The sequence below is a fragment of the Anomaloglossus baeobatrachus genome, chromosome 4 (genome assembly GCF_048569485.1).
Source record: "Anomaloglossus baeobatrachus isolate aAnoBae1 chromosome 4, aAnoBae1.hap1, whole genome shotgun sequence".
NCBI classification, from domain to species: domain Eukaryota; kingdom Metazoa; phylum Chordata; class Amphibia; order Anura; family Aromobatidae; genus Anomaloglossus; species Anomaloglossus baeobatrachus.
Genome location: NC_134356.1, coordinates 221,857,819 through 221,882,531, shown reverse-complemented (window position 1 = coordinate 221,882,531; position 24,713 = coordinate 221,857,819). Strand labels below are relative to the sequence as shown.

At 45.9% G+C, this 24,713-nt stretch overlaps 1 protein-coding gene across 1 annotated transcript in view; it reads left to right on the top strand.

The window, feature by feature from the left end:
• The window catches only part of APAF1 (apoptotic peptidase activating factor 1), a 166,241-nt gene that overhangs the window by 92,459 nt on the left and 49,069 nt on the right, over positions 1-24,713 (top strand). The window contains exons 18-20 of the mRNA XM_075344681.1: positions 1,496-1,624; positions 4,134-4,259; positions 20,117-20,236. Of these exons, the coding sequence (XP_075200796.1) occupies positions 1,496-1,624; positions 4,134-4,259; positions 20,117-20,236 (375 nt within the window). The remainder of the gene's footprint in view (positions 1-1,495; positions 1,625-4,133; positions 4,260-20,116; positions 20,237-24,713) is intronic.

Genomic DNA, 24,713 nt, shown 5'->3' with positions numbered 1-24,713 from the left:
TGTTTCTGTGGTAGTGACTGAACCCTGCCACTACAAGACGTGGGAACGTTTTGAGTCACTATCTCCATCCTCAAGGCTATATAACAAGTAGAACCCTGCCACTACAAGACGTGGGAACGTTTTGAGTCACTATCTCCATCCTCAAGACTATATAACAAGTAGAACCCTGCCACTACAAGACGTGGGAACGTTTTGAGTCACTATCTCCATCCTCAAGGCTATATAACAAGTAGAACCCTGCCACTACAAGACGTGGGAACGTTTTGAGTCACTATCTCCATCCTCAAGGCTATATAACAAGTAGAACCCTGCCACTACAAGACGTTGGTACGTTATATTAACCAGGATTCAGAAGATACCTTTTTTGTTATTACATAATTCAAGGTACCCACCGTTGGTTACCACTAATGGATATAGTTACGGGAGTGCCTCTTGCACTGCATATCTGAGCGACAAGTGAACAAGACCCATGCAGGGTCGACACGTTGTTTTAGTCGCTCATTTCCTGACACCACCTACTGCCCTGTACCACATTTGTAAATAAACTTTGAACACTTTTTGCAAACTACTTCTGAATGTGCGATGATTAGAATTCATTGTCTACATGGGATTCTCATCCTCTCTACCAGCACCTCTATCCTGACTGAGTGCACGCCATACAGAATCTTTAGTAATCTAAGTGATACACCATTAGAGTCAGAATCTCTTTGCCTACCCCTTGCTGCTCTCAGATGAGGTAACAAAAATCAGACAGATTCCCTTTAAGTCGTATTCTACGCTTACTGAATTCGGTGCCAATTACTCTTATCAAGACTGGCGTAGCACGTCTTGATAAATCTGCTCCAAAAACTCTAGTGTGCTGCTATCTCTATAATCTTGTTTATTGTTTGCTGAATTTTCCACAGCGACTTAAAGGGAACCTTTTATATTTATTTTTAAAAGGTACCTGTTAGGAGAGTCATGCTGCTATAACTGCAGGCACCATGAATCACAGCTCGGTCAGGTATATTATTCTCTAAAGTGCTTTGGCGTTTCAGAGAAACAGCTGCCAGATTTCCTACATATTATATCTGATCTCTGTGGGTTCCACAAGGGGAACATTCTGTGATCAGTTTATTGGAATGGGTACTAAAAAAAATGAACTTGGCACTCCAAAATGGATGTAAGTAATTTATTACACAGGCATTCCTGAAAAATTATAACGTTTCAGCCCCTATAATTGGGTCGTCATCAGGCACAATAGAGTTTTGTACAGGATATGCCTTTTAGATGGTGAATTTGTCAAAAGTCTCACCTTGAGAATAATAGAAAAATCAGATTGCTGTGGTGTATAGATATGATGGTGCAGCATAGTAAAGTGTCTTAAGTGCTGTAATGGGAACATACTAATAAAAAAATGGTTAATAAAGTAGATCACCATGTTTAATTGCTGATCTATTGTGATATAATGAAAAAAAATTGTCATGCACAAATAACTAATGTATTTTTCTCCCAGATTTTTGATGTGGAAAGCAGTGATCTCGTGTCTGAGCTTGAAGCATGTCAGCAGAGCACTATCCTGTATTGTGACTTCTGCACAACAAATCAGATTGTGGCCATGGCACTGTCACATTATGCTGTCCAGGTAACATTGTATAACACAATACAGACTCTGTATATACACAGCTTCATCATGTACAGTTTATGATTATGGACAAGAGGACATATCCTGCTTCCTGAATATTATTTCTTTATATATATATATATGTATATATATATATATATATATATATATATATATATATATATATATATATATATATAATATATTATATGTGTGCCTCATGATTCCAGAGCTATGGGCCTTAGTTTTTTTCACATTTTAATGGTATTTACTAAAGTGCTATTTTCCTTATTGAAACTACCACCAGTCACCAGCACCACCGATTTAGTTTGTGACTAATAGGACTTGTGCTGATGTCATACCCATGTGACCAGAAGGGGCGGGGCCTCAGCCAACATAGCTGATACCAGGAAGCAATATTTTTCTGTTGGCTGAGGCCCCACCACTTCTGGTCACATGGATATGACACTAGCACAGGTCCTGTAAGTCACAAACTAAATCGATTCTATAATAGAATTAGCATAAATAACAGGGGGAGGGGATAACTATGAATATCCACCCCAGCTATTATCTGATCCTCAGCTGCTGTCACTCAACAAGCTGATGATTTCACAAACTTTACTTTCTTGTGTTTCAAAACCTATACATCCGAGCTAACCACTAAAGGTCTGTATAGAATCAAAGATAACATCTGAAACCTTCTAAGCATAGCCCAGGTGGACACACACACCCGGGGGCCAGGATCAGTACAGACGCTTATATGGTTGTGATAAGCTCCCTTGCATGCATTAAACCTTAAAAATGGAGCCATAAAGATCACTAAAAGCTGTTTCTTATAAAAATATTATAAACTTAACATTAATCAAGATATTCAAATACCAACAATATAGTAAAAAGTGCATGGTGCAGGACTCAAGATAGTAGCTAAAGTGCCAGAGTATTTAAAGTGCATGAAGAGAGTGGATTAGATTAACCAAGCCATTTGTAAAGACATTACTAATCAAACGGGGATAACAAGATTCCCATGGATATAAAGCACAAATATAAGGTTATCAAATATATATAGATCATATATACCAAGTGAATTAGTGGCACCAACAACCCCAGCTGCTGTCCCTCTACAAGCTGATGATTTTACAAACTTTACTTGTGTTTCAAAACCTTTTCAGCAGTTGCTTGCTCTGAGAGTTAAAAAAAAAAAAAAAAGTCTGGAAGGGAGAGAATGGAAAAAATGAGAAAGCTGAGCAACTCCCGTGAGAGTAGAGATTTCAAAAAGGTCTTCTTTTTGAGAGTCAGACACGTCCGGCTCCAAAATGAGACTCCTGAAGCAGCCACTGTTTAGCTAGGTGCTGAAAACCTTGTCCTCCAAACCCAGAGAAAAAAGCAGATTACCCAATATGGGATACATGAAGGAGGCTTGCGGTATGATTTATAAACGGACTGCAGGATTGGTACAACAAGCAATTGGTAGCCCTGGTTGTGGGATGTGTTTTGAGTGATTTAATCAGAAACAAGTCCAACTATGGAGTCTAAGTAAGAGGGATATTTGTAAAGATTTGCTCAATTCTGCCCCAACTTTTACCCACACCATTCTTACATCAGTCCAAGATTCTAGAGAGATGGGAAGCTGTGTAATAAGATCTGAAAATGGACAGCGCTATACCTCCTGAAGACTTAGAATGATATAACATTGCTCTTCTGGTACCAGGAGGTTTACCAGACCATGTGAACTTCGCTCCTCATTCATCTTAACCAGTTCTCCAGTGCCGATTGGAGTAGTTTTAGGAAAATAAGTATGTCAAGTTCTTTTATATATATATATATATATATATATATATATATATATATATATATATATATATAAATTGATATTCAGCTCACCGTGTATGAAGCCACTCCTTTTAGCGTCTTCCCTGGAGCACGGACAGGCACTGCCACGATGACCCAAAATAATCCAACAAAGTGAGAAGAATCCAGCTCTTCAGGTGAGCAAGACTTCAGGTTTATATCAACATGCAGGCAAAACAGATAACATCACCAGCGCTATGCGTTATGTCACGTTTATGTCTCTCGACAATATGATTCCTAAATATTTTAGAGCCGAGTTAGCCCTTTTAAAACTAAAGGCAGCTTACAAGGGCATTAAAATGGAGGAAGAAGTGTTCATATTCAGGGCCTCTTTGTGCTGCAAACAGAAATCTGTTGACTTTCCACTTCAACTTAAGCCAATTTCTGGAGGAAATTCATATAAAAAAATATTTGTGACTTTATGGGTTGTTCATGTTAAGTGATAAAGGCATCAGGCAGAAAGGCGAATAAATGCAACATTTATTGTGTAAAGTACATGTGATGCTCGAAAGTTCAGTTGGTTGTAGAGAAGTTATAGGCACCATTGCACTTGACTAAAGCTATTATGACCAGATTTCCCCACATTCGGCATCTACAAGCTTATCTAACCTGAACAATATGCAACGTATCGTATCCTTTAATTTTAACGTTATCGTTTCCTGTGTGTCATTTGTCTTTCTAGCTCTGGGATATAGACTCCTGTACAAAAATAGCCGACTTCAATGCACATTTAAGTTGGGTCCACTGTGTCAAATTCTCTCCAGAGGGGTCTTCATTCTTGACCTCTTCAGATGACCAGACAGTGAAGGTGAGGAAAGATTTCCTTCTAAATGGTTATTAATTTATATCTGTAAGGTAGCGTTAGATAGAATTATTGTTAAATTATTAAAGTCTGACCTCTGGTATCCATATCAAACACTAGAACCCTGCTGCTACTCTACTACAAATAGCAATTATTGAGCATCCACATCTAGTCATGGCCAAATGTTTTACGACTGATTCGACTTTGGTTTTCAATGTTTGCTTCTTCTGTGTTTTTTAGATCTTTTAGGCAGATGTTTCTATGGTTACTAAAGTATAATTATAAGCATTTCATACATTTTTACACTTTTATTGATATGTACATCAACTTTATGCAAATACTCTACATTTAAAGTGTTAGCAGCTGGATATAATTTTAGGGCCAAATCTTGACCGATGCAATCTATTTTTTACTTGGGCTACTTTCACACATCAGTTTTTTCCATCAGGCACAATCCGGAAAAAAACTGATCCGGCGCCGGATCCGTTTTATCCCCATTGATTTGTATTAGAGCCGGATTGTGCTGGGTGGTATTGCGTTGCATCCGGCTTTTGCCGGATCCGGCGTAATTGGCTAATGCGGCGGCCGGATGTTACGTCTCTTGTAACGTTTTTTGTCTCTGACAAAAAAAGCGCATGCGCCAGATCCGGCGCGATACGGCTTAATTTACAATGCAAGCCTAAGGACACCGGATCCGGCGTAATGCGGTAAAAACCGGATGCGGCCGCCGGATCCATTTTTTTAAACTGAGCATGCTTCAATTTATTGTAAAAAATAAAAAAAAAAAGGATCAGGCAAAAAAACAGACGAAGAGATGCAAAAAGAGATGCGCCGGATCAGTTTTTTTGACGGATCCAATATACCAGATCCGTCAAAAAAAAAAAAAAAAAAAAAAAGGAACCAGCGCATCCGTTGTTGCATATTCTGCGCCGCATCTGTTGCATCAGGCACATGCCGAATTGTGCCTGATGCCAAAAAACTGATGTGTGAAAGTAGAATAATCCATTCTTTGAGGTGATCACAATTTCTGTCTTTTTGTTTATTTCCCTGATTTTGGAGGATTGACCTTAGGTTCTCAATTAGGGATGGGCGGAACCATCTGTAAAAGTCCGTACCGCGTAGTTTCAAAGGTGTATATACCCTTATAACAAAAAATAGCCAGTACACAGTATAAAATATATAAAGTTTATTAATGAATAGCATAAAAAAAACAGGTAAAAAGCAATGGAAGTAGTGCGATACAGCACCACAAACTGCACGGCAATGGACAATTGAAAAATATCTCAATAGCAGTGCTATGCACCACCGAGAAACATATTTGTATATAGTAATTGTTCATTGTTACAGAAACAACTAACAATTTATAGCTTACTGGCTATTTAGCATATCAACAAAAGGATGATAACAGAGAACAATAGACAGGCTGCATGTATTTCTGTGCAGCTGCACACTCGTGGCAGGTGATGCAAGACTCGCACAAGTCCCTTGCAAGTGTGACTCTGGTCTTATTTTGATACACTGCCAAGATAAAAGCCCGACAGCTAGGTGCTGCAGCCGTGGGCTTTATCTGTGCTGGTATCAGAATACAGGGATCCTACACCAATTGTTTTATTTATTTATTTATTTTCTTCATCGTTCCTTATGGGAGACCCAGACCATGGGTGTATAGCTTCTGCCTCCGGAGGACACACAAAGTACTACACTCAAACGTGTAGCTCCTCCCTCCTAGCATATACACCCCCTGGTAGCCAGTCCTAGCCAGTTTCAATGCTTTGTGTTCAGGAGGTCACACACACACACATGCATTCTCTGATTTTTGATTTTTGATTTTTTGGATTTCAAAGATTTGGAAGAAAAGTGGGTCCAATCTGGACTCCCGGCATGACCCTTCTCACCCCACTGTGTCGGCGGTGCTGTTAAGGTTGATTTTACAAGGCTGGAGCCTTCACATGCCGCGCTCCTTCACCATCCCCTGGGGCTCTGGCTTGAAGTGGGAGCCATCACGGTTCTCACTGCTTTGCAGGAGACCGGTCTCCATCGGCAGCCCTTTTCAGGATTCTGCCGGACGGAGCGTTTAACCCTTCCCCCCAGGGACCTGGCCCTGCGTCTCAAAAGCTAAATATTGAGACGTTTTTACCACAGAAAGTGGTCTTTCCAGGGGTCCCTTGTACTTTATTTATTGGGGGGAGTGTGTTATATGACTGTGGTAACATTTCCGGCCGGTTCTCCAGTTTTCACTGGAGAACTGCGCCGATGGTGCCTGCACGCTGGCCACATGTTTAAATCTAGGCCCCGGCTTCGCCTGAGGCCTAGTTTCAGTTTCACTGCCCCTGCATGTTAGTCATGCAGTGGGACAGTGCGGCTCCGCCCAGCGGCTGTTCAGCACAGGGAACGGACACTCCTCACTGAGGAAAGATTCCCTCCCCTGTATACCTCATTTGCCCGCTCAGAGTAGGCCCCGCCCCCTCTCCTCGCTCCGGTCGCCATTTTCTCAGCGTTCTCAATGTCTGCATAGGCACAGAGATACCACATTGTGACAAATGGGGGCCTGGGCTGGGGGACTGGAGGGCACAGAAATGTATGTTAAACGGTCTGGCAAGCCACAACCTCCAGTTGTGCAGCTGCTTATATTCTCTGTTTATATACTCTGCTGGGGGTCATTCTGGAGATGCATTCCCTCACAGAGCCCCCACTTCTGCAGCATGTCTCATATCAGAGCAAGGCTGCAAGGCTGTTCTTAATAAGCACTGCATGTAGACTCGTACTGCCTGTACTGAGCACATAAACACAGTGGTCCCTCAGCCTGGAGGCTCATCACCAGCTGCTCCGGTGGTCCTGAGCATGCATTAGCCCCCTTCTCAGGGCGCTTCTGCTGCTACGGCTCGCTCAGCAAAGCTCTCAGAGGACTCTTCATCTGGTCTCAGTCCCCGTCCTCCTAAAATGGAGACGCAGGGTCCCCTGTCCTTCCCCGTCCCGCAGCTCTGATTCACGAGCTGACTCACTGGACGAGGAGGATGTCTTTACTGGGGGCTCGGACGCTACTTAATGTACCATTGATCTGTCCGAAGGTGATGCAGATGCTAATGATTTGATTGCGTCCATTATATTTGTACTGGACCTCAATCCGCCTGTATCAGGGGAGTATCCCCCTCTGGCAGAAAGGCATCAGTATACCTTAAAGAGAACAAGGAGTGTGTTCCTTAACCACTCCAGTTTTCAGCCCACTGTGACCAAGCCCAGAGCCTGTCCTGACAGACGCTTCCCAAAGCGTGGTTCTGATGACTGTTTCCCCCTTCCACCACAGGTGGTCAAGGAGTGGGCTCATTCACCAAGGGTGGTCCCTCCGGTGTCTAGTATTTCAGCCCGGATAGTTGTATCAGTGGCTGACGGCACCTCTCTAAGGATCCCACTGTACATTAATTCTGTACTGGACCTCAATCCGCCAGTATCAGAGGAGCAACCCTCTCTGGCAAAAAGGCACCAGTTTATCTTGCCTAAGAGAACAAGGAGTGTGTTCCTTAACCACTCCAGTTTTCAGGCCACTGTGACCAAGCCCAGGGTCTGCTCTGGCAAACGCTTCCCAAAGCGTGGTTCTGATGACAGTTTTCCCCTTCCACCAGAGGTGGTCAAGGAGTGGGCTCATTCACCAAAGGTGGTCCCTCCGGTGTTTAGACTCTCAGCCCGGACCGTTGTATCAGTGGCTGATGGCTCCTCACTTACGGCTTTGCTGTCCGCCAGGTTGTCCTTCTGGCCAAATCTGTATGGAGGCGGCAGGGGCCTCGTTCTCCCCAGCTTTTGCAGCAGTGCGGCTTTCAAAGCCATCTCTGCTTCTCTAGAGGAGATGCATTCCCTCACAGGGACTCTTTGCCCGAAATGGTTGCCTTAACTTCCAGACTTCAGTCTTTTCATCCTATGCCATGTCTGCCATGCTGGAGACTCTCACCGCAGTGCGGTGGCCTCGGCTAATTTCCTCGCTATCCGCAGGCTCCTGTGGCTTCGGAAGTGGAAGGCGGATGCTTCTAAAGAAGTTCCTTGCTGGGCTCCCTTTCTTTGTCGCTCTATTGGGAGACCCAGACAATTGGATGTATAGGCTATGCCTCCGGAGGCTGCACAAAGTATTACACTTAAAAGTGTTAAGCCCCTCCCCTTCTGCCTATACACCCCCCGTGCTCTCACGGGATCCCCAGTTTTTTGCTTTGTGCGAAGGAGGCAGACATGCACAGCACAGCTCCACAGATTGGTCAGCAGCAGCTGCTGACTATTTCGGATGGAAGAAAAGAGGGCCCATATAGGGCCCCCAGCATGCTCCCTTCTCACCCCACTCTTTGTCGGCGGTGTTGTTAAGGTTGAGGTACCCATTGCGGGTACGGAGGCTGGAGCCCACATGCTGCTTTCCTTCCCCATCCCTCAATTAGGGCTCTGGGTGAAGTGGGATCCTATCGGTCTCCAGGCACTGAGGCCGTGCTCCATCCACAACTCCTGAGGAGCCTGCTGGATAGGAGCCGGGTATCGATCAGGGACAGGGCCCTGCATCTTTGAGGTACTCTGTGTCCCCGTGGGGACCGCGCACAGCAGCACTCCAGCATTGCTGGGTGTGCTAGTGCACCGGGGACTGCGGCGCTGACCGCCTTTGGTGCCATTATACACTGCAGCGGTGCTGAGTGTATTTGTGTATGGGGACGGCCGCGCTGACCGCCGCCGCCATTGTTTTTACTGAGGCGCAGCTGGGACTTGTAGTGCGCCGGGGACTCTGCGCTGGCCGCGCTTTTACGGCGGCCGCGCTTATAACTAGAGTCCCCGGCTTTTTGGGCCTAGTCTCCGTTCTTCCCGCCCTCAGCCCTGCCAGTCAGGGGAAGGGCGGGACGCTGCACAGGACGAGCAGCACTGAGGGCTGGAGCATGCTTTGCATACTCCACCCCCCTCACTGTGCACACTGTGACTCCAACTCCCACACTTTCTCGGTCACGCCCACGACTCCCTCATCTCCTCAGGACGCCGGCAGCCATTACTGTCAGCTCCTAGGACGCTGCAGAGGGGAGACAAACTCTGGGGGACCCAGGCACGAGTTCAGGGGGCCACACAACCGCTTTCAGCGGGCGGTAAGCAGCACCTGAGGTGCTGATTTCACTGGTGTAGTAGTGTGTTTAGAGTTTATATCTTTGCTATACTTTACACTGTATGGTGCACAGTCAATTTTCTGGTCATATACCCTGTGGTGTGGCTCAAGGGGCAACAAAACACAGGCTTACTGAGCTGCCAGCGCTGCATGTGCAAACCGGCAGGTTCCATTGACCCTCATGGTGGACCCCTGTGGCATTTGTTCTGGCCTCTGCTCAAGGGGTCCCAGGGACAACAACCAAACAGATCCAGGTGACAGGGACGGAGTTTGCAGTTTTTACTGACAGACTTTCTGAGACTATGGCTAAAATACTAGAAGCTGGCAGTCCAGACTGGTATCTCAGACCATGGGCACTGTACAATCACTGCCCTCTATTCCCCTCAGTTGGAACAACAATGTTCCCCCGGGGTGTCTCATAGGTCCCAGGGTGAAGCTCTGACACGGACCGCAGTCCCAGACCGCCTAGGCGAGCTCGCTTAGACACCCCCTCGACCTCATCACATTGTTCAGGGTCTCAGAGAAATGACTCTCTGTATCAGAAGAGGAGGTGGCTGATCAGGATTCTGATCCTGATGCCGCTCTCTACCTTGATATCCCTTAGGCGGACGCCATAGTGAATGCTCTTATTGCGTCCATAAAAATGATGCTGGATGTTTCTCTCTCAGGCTCATCCAGCAGAAGGGTCACCTTCTCAAGGTCCCCCAAGAGTACAGCGAGTAGGTTTCTGGATCACTCTGACGTCTCGGAGGCAGTCCAGACACGCCGAGTTTGTCCGGATAAGCGTTTCTTCCAAGCGCTTTAAGGATACACTTTATCCCTTCCCCCCTGACGTGGTCAGGGCTGGACTCAGTGTCCCAAGGTGGATTCTCCAATCTCTAGACTGGCGGCTAGATCCATAGTGGCAGTTGAAGATGGGGATTCGCTCAGGGATGCCACTGACAGACAGATGGAGCTCTGGTTGAAATCCATCTATGAAGCCATCGGCGCGCCTTTTGCTCCAGCATTCGCAGCCCTATGGGCGCTCCAAGCTATTGCAGCGGGTCAGGCGCAAATTGACGCACTTGCACGTACGTCTGCGCCGCAAGTGGCGTCTGTAACCTCTCAAACTTCGGCATTGCGTCCTACGCTATTAATGCTGTCCTGGACTCTGCGAGCCGTATGGCGGTTGCAGCCGACAATTCGGTGGCAATACGCAGGGCCTTGTGGCTTCGGGAATGGAAGGCAGACTCAGCTTCCAAAAAAGTGCTTAACCGGTTTGCCATTTTCTGGCGACCGTTTGTTTGGTGAGAGGCTGGATGAAATCATCAACCAATCCTGGGAAAGGAAACATCCTTACCCCAGACCAAACCAAGATTACCCCAACAGAGAATGGGACAGTCGAGGTTTCGGTCCTTTCCGGGCGCGGGCAGGTCCCAATTCTCCTCGCCCAAACGTCCTCAGAAGGGTCAGAGGAACTCCGATCCATGGCGGTCTAAGGCACGCCCTTAAAAGACCGCCGGAGGTGCCGCCACCAAGTCGGCTTCCTCATGACCTACGGCCCTCACACCCCATCCTCGGTCGGAGACAGGCTCTCCCGCCTTTCAGACATTTCGCTGCCACAGGTTAAGGACCGTTGGGTGAGAGACATTCTGTCTCACGGTCACAGGATAGAGTCAACTCTCGTCCTCCGACTTGATTTTTCAGAACATCCCCGCCTCCCGGGCGAGCCGATGCTCTGCTACAGGCGCTGGGCACTCTGAAGACAGAAGGAGTGGTGATCCCGGTTCCTCTTCAGCAACAGGGTCACGGTTTTTACTCCAACCTGTTTGTGGTCCTAAAGAAGGACGGATCTTTCCGTCCTGTCCTGGACCTAAAACTGCTCCACAAACATGTAAAAGCCAAGCGGTTCAGGATGGAATCCCTCCGCTCCGTCATCGCCTCAATGTCCCAAGGAAATTTCCTTGCATCGATCGACATCAAGGAGGCTTATCTCCACGTACTTATTGCTCCAGAGCATCAGCGCTTCCTGCGCTTCGCCATCGGAGATGAACACCTGAAGTTCGTGGCACTGCCGTTCGGCCTGGCGACAGCCCCACAGGTTTTCACCAAGATCATGGCTGCAGTACTTGCGATCCTACACTCTCAGGGTCACTCGGTGATCCCTTACTTAGACGATCTGCTGGTCAAGGCTCCCTCTCAAGAGGCATGCCAGCACAGCCTCACCGCTACTCTGGATACTCTCCAGACTTTCGGGTGGATCATCAATTTTCCAAAGTCAAATCTGACACCGGCCCAATCGCTGACATATCTTGACATGGAGATGACATACCCTCTCAGCGATAGTGAAGCTTCCGCTGAACAAACACCGTTCACTACAGACGGGGGTGCAATCTCTAGGTCAGTCACTCCCCTTGAGGCGCCCCACGCACTTCCTCGGGAAGATGGTGGCAGCAATGGGGGCAGTCCCTTTCACGCAGTGTTCATCAGCGTCCTAAAGGGACTCCTACGCAAGGAGACAGGAAACCGACATTCCTCAACAGGAACGTCTCCCTCTCTCAGGCATACCACTTCATTGTCGAGGGGAAATTCCTTCCTTCTCCCATCCTGGGCAGTGGTCACGACGGACGTGAGTAGGTTTCCGTGGGGAGCAATTTTTCTCCACCACAGGGCTCAAGGTACGTGGACTCACCATTGAGTCCTCGCTTCTGATCAATGTTCTGGAGATCAGAGCAGTGTATCTCGTCCTAAAAGCGTTCCAGCAGTGGCTGGAAGGTAAGAAGATCCGAGTTCAGTCGGACAACTCCACAGCGGTGGCTTACAGTCCGGCGGCTTCTGCTGCGGATGGAAGCCACAGCCTCCACCATATCCGCAGTTCACATCCCAGGCGTGGAACACTTGGGGCAGACTTTCTCAGTCGCCAGGGCATGGACGCAGAGCAAGGGTCCCTTCACCAGGACGGGTTTCACGAGATATGTTGCCACTAGGGCATGCCGGACGTCGACCTAATTGCGTTCCGGCACCACAACAAGGTTCTGACGTTCATGGCACAGTCTCAAGATCCCAGAGCTATGGCGACAGACGCCTTCGTTCAACACTGGTCGCAGTTTCAGCTTACTTACGTGCTCCCACCGTTGGCACTGTTGCCCAGAGTGTTACGCAAGATCACGGCAGACTGCCGCGGCTGCCGCCGCGTCATCCCCGTCGCTCCAGACTGGCCGAGGAGGTCGTGGTCCCGGATCTGTGGCATCTCGCGGTCGGCCAACCGGGGGCACTGTCAGACCGACCAGAATTGCTGTCTCAAGGGCCGTTTTTTCCATCTGAATTCTGGGGCCCTCAACCTGGCTGTGTGGCCATTGAGTCCTGGATTCTAGCGTCTTCAGGATTATCTCAAGAAGCCATTGCCACTATGAGACAGGCTTGTAAACAAACGTCCGCCAAGGTCTAACCACAGGACGCGGAAAATATTCCTGTCGTGGTGCTCTGCTCAGGGTTTTTTCTCCCTGGCCATTTGCCTTGCCCCCTTCCCTGTCCTTCCTTCAATTTGGACTGGAAAAGGGTTCGTCGCTCGGCTCCCTTAAGGGACAAGTCTCAGCGCTCTCTGTGTTTTTTCCAGAAGTGCCTAGCCAGACTTCCACAGGTACGCACGTTCCTGCAGGGGGTTTGTCACATCGTTCCTTTTTACAAGCGGCCGTTACAACCTTCGGATCTGAACAGGGTGCTGATGTTCTTCAGAAACCACCATTCGAGCCAATGAGAGATATTTCTCTCTCACGCCTTTCGCAGAAAGTGGTTTTTCTAGTACCAGTCACTTCACTTCGGAGAGTGTCTGAGCTAGCAGCGCTGTCATGCAAGGCCCCTTTCCTGGTTTTCACCAGGACAAGGTGGTTCTGCGTCCGGTTCCGGAATTTCTCCCTAAGGTGGTATCCCCCTTTCATCTCAATCAGGATATCTCCTTACCTTCTTTTTGTCCTCATCCAGTTCACCAATGTGAAAAGGATTTGCACTTGTTAGATCTGGTGAGAGCACTCAGACCCTACATTTCTCGTACGGCGCCTCTGCGCCGCTCGGATGCACTCTTTGTCCTTGTCGCTGGCCAGCGTAAAGGGTCACAGGCTTCCAAATCAACCTTGACTCGGTGGATCAAAGAGCCAATTTTCGAAGCCTACCGTTCGGCTGGGCTTCCGGTTCTCTCAGGGCTGAAGGCCCATTCTACCAGAGCCGTGGACGCGTCCTGGGCTTTGAGGCACCAGGCTACGGCTCAGCAGGTGTGTCAGGCGGCTACCTGGTCGAGCCTGCACACTTTCACGAAACACTATCAGGTTCATACCTATGCTTCGGCGGATGCCAGCATAGGCAGACGTGTCCTTCAGGCGGCGGTTGCCCACCTGTAGGAAGGGGCCGTTTTTTCGGCTCTATTACGAGGTATTATTTTACCCACCCAGGGATTGCTTTTGGACATCCCAATTGTCTGGGTCTCCCAATAGAGCGACAAAGAAGAAGGGAATTTTGTTTACTTACCGTAAATTCCTTTTCTTCTAGCTCTAATTGGGAGACCCAGCACCCGCCCCTGTTTTTTTGTGTACACATGTTGTTCATGTTGAATGGTTTCAGTTCTCCGATATTCCTTCGGATTGAATCTACTTTAAACCAGTTTATAATTTTTTCCTCCTTCTTGCTTTTGCACCAAAACTGGGGATCCCGTGAGAGCACGGGGGGTGTATAGGCAGAAGGGGAGGGGCTTAACACTTTTAAGTGTAATACTTTGTGCAGCCTCCGGAGGCATAGCCTATACACCCAATTGTCTGGGTCTCCCAATTAGAGCTAGAAGAAAAGGAATTTACGGTAAGTAAACAAAATTCCCTTCTTTGCTGGGACCAGACTATTCGGGAACAACTGGATGAAATTATTAAGGAAGCTCTTGGCGGGAAGAGTTCTTCCATGCCACAAACCTAAACCAGGAAACCTGTCCAGGGCAGGAATCAGTCGAGGTTTCGTTCTTTTCGTTCCTCCATCTGATCGTTCTCTAAGCCCTCGGCCTCGTCCACTGGCTCAGCCAAGGATTGTAAACCCAAATGGCGCACGAGAAGACCGCAGGAGATGCTGCCACTAAGTCAGCCTCCTCCTGGCTATCTGGCCACGCCAGCAACGTCCTTGGTCGGTGGCAGGCTCTCCCACTTTGGCGACGTATGGTTTTAACACGTCTCCGATCAGTGGATGCGGGATTCCATCTCCCACGGCTACAGGATAGAATTCTATCCAGCCCGCCAAACAGATTTTTTCTGTCAACTCCCCCCTGCTCCAAGGCCGCCGCCTTCTCACAGGCTGTGGCATTCTTGCAGGCCACTGGAGTAATTGTACCGGTTCCCGACTGGGAACGGTTCTGAGATTTCTGCTTAAATCTATTCCTAGTACCCGAAGAGGGCGGTGCCTTCCGACCTGGATCTCAAGCTTCTCAAGCATGTTCAGGTGCGGCATTTTCGCATGGAGTCTCTGCGATCAATCAATGACCCAAGGAGATTCCCTAGCATCCATCGATATCAGAGATGCCTATCTGCATGTGCCAATCGCAGTTTCACACCAGCGTTGGCTACGTTTTGCAATCAGAGTGGTCCAATTCGTGGCTCTTCCCTTGGGGTTAGCCACGGCCCCTCGAGTATTCTCAAGGTCGGGGCAGCTGTGATTGCGGTCCTGCACCTCTAGGGGTTGGCAGTGATCCTTTTGTCCTGGACAGCCTTCTAGTCTGGGCTTCATCCAGTGCAAACTGTAAGCGGAGTGCCTCGCTCACTCTCGCCACTCTACCCAATTCGGGTGGTTTGTCATTCTGTCCAAGTCCACTCTGACTTCGACCCAGAAGTTCACATACCCAGGGACGCAATTTGAGACTCTGTCGGCACTTGTGAAGCTGCCCTTAGTCAAACAGCAGTCCCTCCGCTGGCGGTCAACGTCGTTCCATCAGGCACCTAATACAGGTGCTGGATCAGATGGTGGTGTCAATGGAAGCGATTCCCTTGCCCAGTTCCATCTGCGTCCTCTGCGGCTGGATATTTTCCGCTGTTGGAACAAGCGGACTTCCTCCTTCCACGGGGCGGTGGCTTCGCCACAGACCAGGGGCTCGTTTCAGTGGTGGCTTCGGCCCCTCTGTCTCAGGGACGCTCCTTCCTGGCTCCGTCCCGGGTGATCCTCACCAAGATGCTAGCCTATCCGGCTGGGGAGCAGTATATCTCCACCATGGAGCGCAGGGCACTTGGACTCTGTCCGAATCAGCCCTCTGGATCAATGTGCTGGAAATCAGAGCTGTGTTTCTAGCTCTCTAAGCCTTTCACCATCTGTTGGCGGCCAGGCACATTCGAGTCCAGTCAGACAACGCTACAGCGTTTGCCTACATCAACCTCCAGGGCGGGACACTCAGCCGCCTGGCAATGTTGGAGGTTCATCGCATTCTCCTAGTCCACCATATCCGCAGCCCACATCCCAGACGTGGAAAACTGGGAGGCAGATTGTCTCAGCCGTCAAACCGTGGCTCCACGATCCTCAGGTTTTTGTGGCAGACGCACTGGTTCAAGTTTGGTCCCAGCTTCGTCTGTCTTACGTGTTTCACCCTCTAGTTCTTGCCCAGAGTCCTGCGCAAGATCAGACAGGAGGGCCGTCGGGTCATTCTCATTACTCCAGACTGACCCAGGCAAGCTTGGTACCCTGACCTGCTCCGTCTGTCCGTAGAGGTGCCATGGCATCTCCCTGACTGTCCAGACCTTCTCTCACGAGGTCCATCTTTCCGCCAGAACCTGCGGCTCTCAGATTGACGGTGTGGCGTTTGAGTCATGGATCTTGACGACTTCTGGTATCCCTCCTGAAGTCATCTCCACTATGACTCGAGCTCGGAAGTATCCTTTGGCCTTTTGGCCTTGCCGACCCTCCTGTCCCTTCTACAGTCCGGTCTGCAGCTAGGACTATCCCTCAATTCCCTTAAGGGACAGGTCTCGGCCCTGTCAGTGTTGTGCCAGCGGCGTATCGCCCGGCTGGCCCAGGTGCGCTCCTTCATGCAGGGCGCATCTCACATCATTCCGCCTTACCGGCGGCCTTTGGAGCCCTGGGACCTTAATTCGGTCCTCACGGCTTCCGGAAACCCCCCTTTGAGCCTCTTAGGGAGGTTTCTTTGTTTAGTCTTTCACAGAAAGTGGTCTTTCTAGTGGCCATAACTTCCCTCAAGAGAGTCTCTGTTTTGGCTGCACTCTCTTCGGAGTCCTCCCTTCATCAAGACAAGGTGGTTCTCCGTCCGACTCCGGACTTTCTCCCTAAGGTGGTTGCTGCTTCCACCTTAACCGGGGCATTTTCCCTGCCTTCCTTTTGTCCGGCTCCTGTTCATCGCTTTGAAAGGGCGTTGCATACTCTGGATCTGGTGCGGGCACTCCGGATCTATGTGTCTCGCACCGCTGTTCTTAGGCGGTGCACCTCTCTTTTGTGCTGACCGCTGGTCAGCGTAAGGGCCTCTCGGCATTTAAGCCGACCCTGGCTCGTTGGTTTAGGTCGGCCATTTCCGATACCTACCAGTGTACTCAAGTGCCTCTCCCGCCGGGGATCAAGGCACACTTGACCAGAGCTGTCGGTGCCTCTTAGGCTTTCAGGCCCAGGCTACGGCTCAGCAGGTCTGTCAGACTGCCACTTGGACTAGTCTGCATACCTTTTCGAAGCACTACCAAGTGCATGCTCTTGCTTCGGCAGATGCGAGCTTGGGCAGACGCATCCTTCAGGCGGCTGTCGCCCATTTGTGAAGTTAGGTTTCGCCTACTTCTCAGTTTTTCTGTTTATTCCCACCCATGGACTGCTTTAGAACGTCCCATGGTCTGGGTCTCCCATAAGGAACGATGAAGAAAAAGAGAATTTTGTTATTTACCGTAAATTCTTTTTCTTATAGTTCCGACATGGGAGACCCAGCACCCTCCCTGTTGCCTGTTGGCAGGTTTCTTGTTCCGTGTGTTATCACCGGCTGTTGTTTAGACAGAGGTTCCGGTTGTTCCGGGTTTTGCTCTGTCTCTACTTGTGGGTGGATGTCCTCCTTCAGCTTTTGCACTAAACTGGCTAGGACTGGCTACCAGGGGGTGTATATGCTAGGAGGGAGGAGCTACACGTTTGAATGTAGTACTTTGTGTGTCCTCCGGAGGCAGAAGCTATACACCCATGGTCTGGGTCTCCCATGTCGGAACTATAAGAAAAAGAATTTACGGTAAGTAACAAAATTCTCTTTTTTATACCACCATACTGACCCACAGACACTGGTACTGCTTTCCCCTCCCACTGGCCGTCATGGCGCCTGTGATTGATTGCAGTTAGGTGACACGCTGACACTCAGGGTGGTGGGGGCACGTCTGACTGCAACCAATTAAACGCGCCAGTGGGCAAGGACAGCAGTGGATATTCAATGAGGGTAATTGTCGGCTCCGAAAGTGAATACATGACCTGGAAGCAGCTTGCCGTTATGATGGATCTTCGGTGAGTCCTACTCCCTATCCCTTCTACCAACATTTTTCATCTCTGGATTCAGGCCCCCATATACTTATATGGGTATCGGATTCTTGTCCGGATCCAGATTTTTAAAAAATTTATCAGGGAGCCGCCATCCCGATTATCTGTGAGTCCACCCAGCTCTATTAATAATGGGATTTAGATCTGGGGAGTTTCCTGGCCATTGACCCAAAATTTAAATGTTTTGTTCACCTAACCACTTAGGTATCACTTTTGCCCTGTGCCTTGGTGCTCCATCATGCTGGATAAAGCATTGTTCACCAAATTTCTCCTGGATCAGTGAAAGAAGTTGCTCCTATAGGAGGTTTAGATCCCATTCTTTATTCATGGCAGTGTTCTTAGGCAAAATTTGAGTGAGGCTACTCCCTTGCATGAAAAACAACCCAACATATGAATGGTCTCAGGATGCTTTACTATTGGCATGTCACAGGACTCCTGGTAGCCCTCATCTTTTCTTATCCGGACAATCATTCTTCCAGATGTTTCAAATAGTCTCTTGCAATCAGGTCAAGATATTTCCCAGATATGCCATTCTAGACAATATCCTAAATAAATCCTTAAAATAAATAAATAGAACTTTGTAATGTGCATGCATTTAACCCCTTTATTTATTGCGACTGGGGGCTATTGATGCATAGAGTAGGCTCAAGAGCTGAGCCTGCACCATACAGCATAGGTGCCGGCACCTTAGAGTAATTGAGGCATAAGAGAATAATTGATGCTATCTGAGCAATCTTTAATTGCTTCAATTTAACCTTTCAAATTCCAGCGTCAATCATGATAGTAGCATTTAAAAGATATTCAAGATGGCTGCTGTCAGTTTAGTGCAGTTAAGGGGTGCTGATGGTTTGCCATGTTAGCCTGGAGCCTTCATAAGGTCTCTATGGCATTATTCCTCTGAAGCCCAGCCACAGACACCTGTAGTTTTACAATACACAATCGTATTGCAATGCATTGTGGAGGCGCTCAAGTTCCCTAAGGGACTGGAATATAAAAGTATAAAGCAACCCCCTTTTCCTAGCTGTAACTAGCAAACTAGTAGAAAATAGTGAGATAACATATTTGTTATTTGCATGCGTAATTTCCCAAACGTATAAAAATATACAATGTACTTTTACCCTATAGTGAAGGCTGTAAATACAAAAAACAATGACAGAATTGCGTTTTTTTTTGTTTTTTTGTTTCGTTTTTCACAATTGCACTGGAATTTATTTTTCATTTTTCAGTACATTTTATGGTAAAACAAATGGTGTCAATCAAAAATACACTGGAAAACAAAAGGATTGGTCTAAAGGAGTGCTAATGAAGGGAAGGAGGAGTATTCCAATGATTTTAAAATTCAAACCTTTTTATTAGTGGTCCCTCTATAGCCACAACGCGTTTCGACAACCAGTATGTTGTCTTCCTCAGGTGAGATGAGACCATACAAACATGGCATATAAAGGCAAATCCTAATTGGACTAATAGCTATACCAATTAAGCAAGGCTGATATCACCTGAGGAAGACAACATACTGGTTGTCGAGACGCGTTGTGGCTATAAAGGGACCACTAATAAAAAGGTTTGAATTTTAAAATCATTAGAATACGGCTTCTTAACTTCATTAGCGCTCCTTTAGACCGATCCTTTTGTTTTCCAATCAGAAAGACACTGTCACACAAAAATAAAGCCTTCATATGGCTATGTGGATGGAAAAATGAAAAAGATCTGACTGCTGGAAGCTTTCAAAAAGCCATAAAATCTATAAAACCTAAACACATACTTCCTTTACAGATCGCCTCTTTGAACAGGTCATAGGTATAGATTCAGGCTCAGGTATAGGTTTCTGTGGATCTCCCTCTGGTCAGAATGTTTGTGTGATCTTTGAAGCCTATGAACGTATAATATAATGTACAGAGCAGCGTTCAGATGTCAATCCCAGCCAGAAAACACTTATGTTTATGCTTTTTTTACTCTGCATCAATACTGTTTCATGTAAACAACAGATTTTGTATTTTTTTTGTCAAATTAGGATGCTGAATGGTTAACCAGGATTGGGAATGTATACTTTTCCATGCTAAAACTACTTGAACAGCATCCTATAGGTCCTTTGTGCGATGAAGAGGCTCCAAACGGAGAGAAGAATAAAGATACATTTAAAGAAATTCCTCTCCTAGCATGTAGTGCCATGCAATTAGGTCACATTTATAAAAATATACTCCATAATACATTTCATTTTTTTTTTTTTTGTATCCTCTAAAAATAGCTGTGGGAAACAAGCAAAGTGTGTAAGCCCTCAGGCACGATCCTAAAGCGTGAATTTGATGTGGTGTTCAGTGGAGAAGAGGTGACCGTTTTGGCTCCTGACAAGGAAGATCGGTTACTGGTGAGTACGGTAGATATTAATAACGTCAAAATGTGTGTATATGGGTCCACTTTTTAGGGGAAAATTGGCCACTAAAGGGATTTTACAAATTTTAGTTAAGTAAAAAGGAATTATTCTATAATAAATTGCTTTCGACAATAATTAAGCTGTGTTTTATTTGTCTTTTTTGTTGTTTTTTTTTTGTTTTTCTTCACTTTTTTTTTTTTCCTTCAATTTTTTCCCCAAGAATCTTGCTAGCTATCAGTGAATTGGTAACAAAGCCATAAACCTTTTTTGCGTTAAATATCATCAGGACAGGCTTTTTGTTTCTGGAGGTAAATGAGAATGTTTTCAGTAAATGACAGCAAGCAGGAATTAAACCGCAAAGAGAAATTAATTATATTATAATCAAGATTTATTCATACAAAATTGGAAGAAAACTTTTTTTTTTTCTTCTTTTGCCTTTCCTTATTAATTGGCAGCATGTTCCAACATGCAATATTTTCATCACTTAAGGAGCATTCATTTAGAAGAGAAGAAATAAATGTGATATTTTTTTTTCTCTCCCCAGGATGCTTGTAATTATTTCAGTGTATGTAAACCAGGATGCATCTGTGCAATTATCTTTATTAGTCTGAGTGTTCCAAAAAATGATACCAATTATGTATGAGTGTATTTGCCATCTTGGGCTTTTTAGGGCCAGGAAAAGTGGCTTGGTCCTTTTCACCTTTTACTGGGCATATAAAGGACACTGCTCTGTTTTAGTTGAATGTATGTGTTTGCATGTATACTTAGTATGTAGTAGGAGTAGCTAACTTTACTATAATACACTGAAAGGCTCAGTAATCTGGTTCTTGTTTCTAGCACCTATTATTAATGTAGTTTGACATATAATCAAAATTGGGTACAGAAATTTGGAGGAAATTCCTACTAAAAAGAAAAAAAAGTGTGGCAAATTTTATGTTAAAGTTAATCTGTCATTAGATTATGCTGTACTTTTTCAAGAGGATTTTTCATTGATTCCTTTAAAAAAAAATATAAAAAATCCAATCACCAAGATTTAGATTATAGCTAACCTTAAGCCAGTGCTCTACTGGCACTATCAGGCTGATTCTATACATACCTGTAGTGGTCAGCTCGGATGTTTAGGTTTTGAAACACAAGAAAGTAAAGTTTATAAAATCATCAGCTTCTTGAGTGACAGCAGCAGAAGATCAGATAATATCTGGGGGTATTCATAGTTATCCCCTCCCCCTGTTAGAATTAACATACATATTATACAATCAATTTAATTTTTCACTGGCAGGACCTATGCTGAAGTCATACCCATGTGTCCAGAAGGGGCAGGGTCTCAGCCAACAGAAAAATGTTGCTTCCTGGTATCAGTTTTGTTGGCCGAGGCCCCGCCCCTTCTGGTCACATGGGTATGACCTCCGCACAGGTCCTGGAAGTTAAAAGTTACATTGATTGTATAATACTTATGCTAATTCTAACAGGGGGAGGAGATAAGTATGAATACCCCCCCAGCTATTATCTGATCCTCAGCTGCTGTCACTTAAGAAGCTGATGATTTTATAGACTTTACTTTCTTGGATTTGAAAGCCTATACATTCGAGCTGACCACTAATGGTATGTATAGAATCAGCCTGATAGTGCCTGTATAGCACTGGCTTGAGGTTATATACGAAAATCCTGGTGATTGGTGCACTTTAATTTAAACTGAGTACCTCCTCCAATTGGTGCTGCTCCACTGATTCTGGAAGTTGTTTTTTTCTTTTTTTTGTTTTTTTTTGGGGTTTTTTTCTGCGCCCCTCTCTTCCGAAAATATGGTCCCTGGAACTAAAGATGCAAATTTTCCCTTCAACCAACTGAGCGGGTACCATATAACACTTCTGTGGATGTATTCTTTTTCTCCTTTGACGCTAGACAATCAAAATACGGCTGTATTCATGGAGATGTTCAGCAACACAAAAAAAATTGAATAAAATGCATTAAAAAATGATATAAGACAAAACGGTATAACTGAAAACATCAACTCATCGGCTACTACGTGCACACAACTGTGAGCTGATGTGCTGTCAAGTCTGTTTGTTTAGTTTTTTGCCGACCCCCAAATGATTCAAGGCAGTTACACTGTTATGCAGAAACGCGTAGGACTATTTGTGAAGACATTTAGTTATGGTAGTTATATCTTTGTTTAGCTTTCCTCTGTTAGTCCTTCCTCTTCTTTTTTGCTATCTAGCCATAGCCCCTTTAATACAAGAAATAATGGAGCACTACTATAATTTTGTAAAAATATTAGGAGGCACATGAGAAATCTGTGCTCTTATATAGTCAATATTGGGAGATGAAAACTGTAGTAAAAGATGTTAACACCTTCACGACATATGAGATACATTTACATCATATGCCGTGTCACTAACTTTTTAATGTGGGCTTAGCATGCTTGAATTTTTGGGCCATCATCTGCGACTAACAGCCGCGGGTGGAGCCGAATCAATCTCTGATAGCGCCATTTAAAGGGTGCCAGCATGGGGCCCCATCATTTCACACACCTATCAGAGCGCCCGTGATGTGATCGCGGGGTGTCAGTGGGTTGTCATGACAGCCAGGGGCCTGCTGAAGACTCCCATGCTTGTAATGACGGTGCTTCTGTGAAGGTCAGCGTTTAGCTGGTGTTCATAGGAGACTGTGATTTTTGCTGTACATAGTAGTGCTGATGCACTTCTGTATATAGTACAAGCGATTGGATGATTGCAGGTTCAAGTCCCCTAAGAGGGACTAACAAATACAGTAAAAAGTTTTTAAAAATATGAAAAAAATATATATAAAAGTTCAAATCACCTTTGCCACATTAAGAATAAAATAATAATAATTTATTATTATTTTTTTTTATTATTATTATTATTATTATTATTAAAAATACACATATTAGGGATTGCTACGTTTGTAAAAGTCCAATCTATCAAAATATAAAATGCAACCTATCGGTAAATAGCGCAAAGAGAAAAAAAAAATCAAACTGCCAGAATTACATTTTCTCATTTTCTAGGGGCCGATGAAACAATGCAATAAAATGAAATAAGAGGACATCAAAACATCTTATCTACCCTAAAATGGTATCAGTAAAAATATCATCTCAGAGCGCAAAAATAAGACCTCACTTGGCCCCATATCTTGAGCGATGAAACGTTACAGCCCCCCCAAAATGGCAACACAAGTAATATTTTTTCTTCTCTAAATTTCCGAATTTTTTACACCACTTAAATAAAAAAACAATCTATATATGTTTAGTACCTGAGTACTCGTACTGACCTGGAGAATCAAATTGCGAGGTCAGTTTTACTGTATAGTGAACATGGTAAATAACAAACAATTATAAAATTACCCTTTTTTTTTCTTTTTTCTTTTCAATTTCATTGCACTTGGAGTTTTTTTTCCTACTTTCCAGGGAATTATATGATATGATTTAATAAATGGTGTCATTCAAAATTACTACTTGTTCCTGAAAAAAAAGCTTGCATACAGTTAAGTGGGTGGAAAAAAAAGTTCTGGCTCTTGGAAGAAGGGGAGGGAAAAAATGAAAATGGAATATAGCCTGACCATGAAGGGGTTAAGGAATTACGACATACTCAGCTGTTATCAAACTACAGAAGCCTTATTCTGGCTAATGTTTCTTTTGTAGCAGTAGCAGAAAAGCAAGGGTGGTTGGTGGGGTACATAGCAATCTCCTAAATCAGACTTCTGTTCAGTGTTGGAAAGGAGAAGCAGGGTTAATGCCGCGCTACTGCCGAATGAGGTAAATTGTTGATTAATAATACATTTTTTTATTTCATAGGTCAATGCGTTTCAGGGATCCAGTCCCCTTCTTCAGGACAAAGGAAAAGTCAACAATATCATCTGATATTGTTGATTTTTCCTTGGTCCTGAAGAAGGGGACTGGATCCCTCAAACGCATTGACCTATGAAATAAAATAATTTATTATTAATCAACAATTTTCCTCATTCAGTGGTAGCGCGGCGTTAACCCCGCTTCTCCTTTCCAACACCGAACATTAACCCACGTGACGCTGCGGCAGCCGCCATCATCTTTTAGGCTTTCATAGGGGTTGTGACTTTCACAACCCTGCTAGGTGAGTGTTATTCCTTATACACCACTATTTTTAATCTGCTAAGACCGTATTTGCGCTCTCTTTGCTAAGTTTTGAAATCTGGCTTCTGAGCACTCGGGCTAAGGGGTACTTTGCACACTACGACATCGCAAGCCGATGCTGCAATGTCGAGCGCGATAGTCCCCGCCCCCGTCGCAGCAGCGATATCTTGTGATTTCTGGCGTAGCGAACATTATCGCTACGCCAGCTTCACATGCACTCACCTGCCCTGCGACGTCGCTCTGGCCGGCGAACCGCCTCCTTCCTAAGGGGGCGGGTCGTGTGGCGTCACACGGCAGGCGGCCAATAGCAGCGGAGGGGCGGAGATGAGCGGGACGTAAACATCC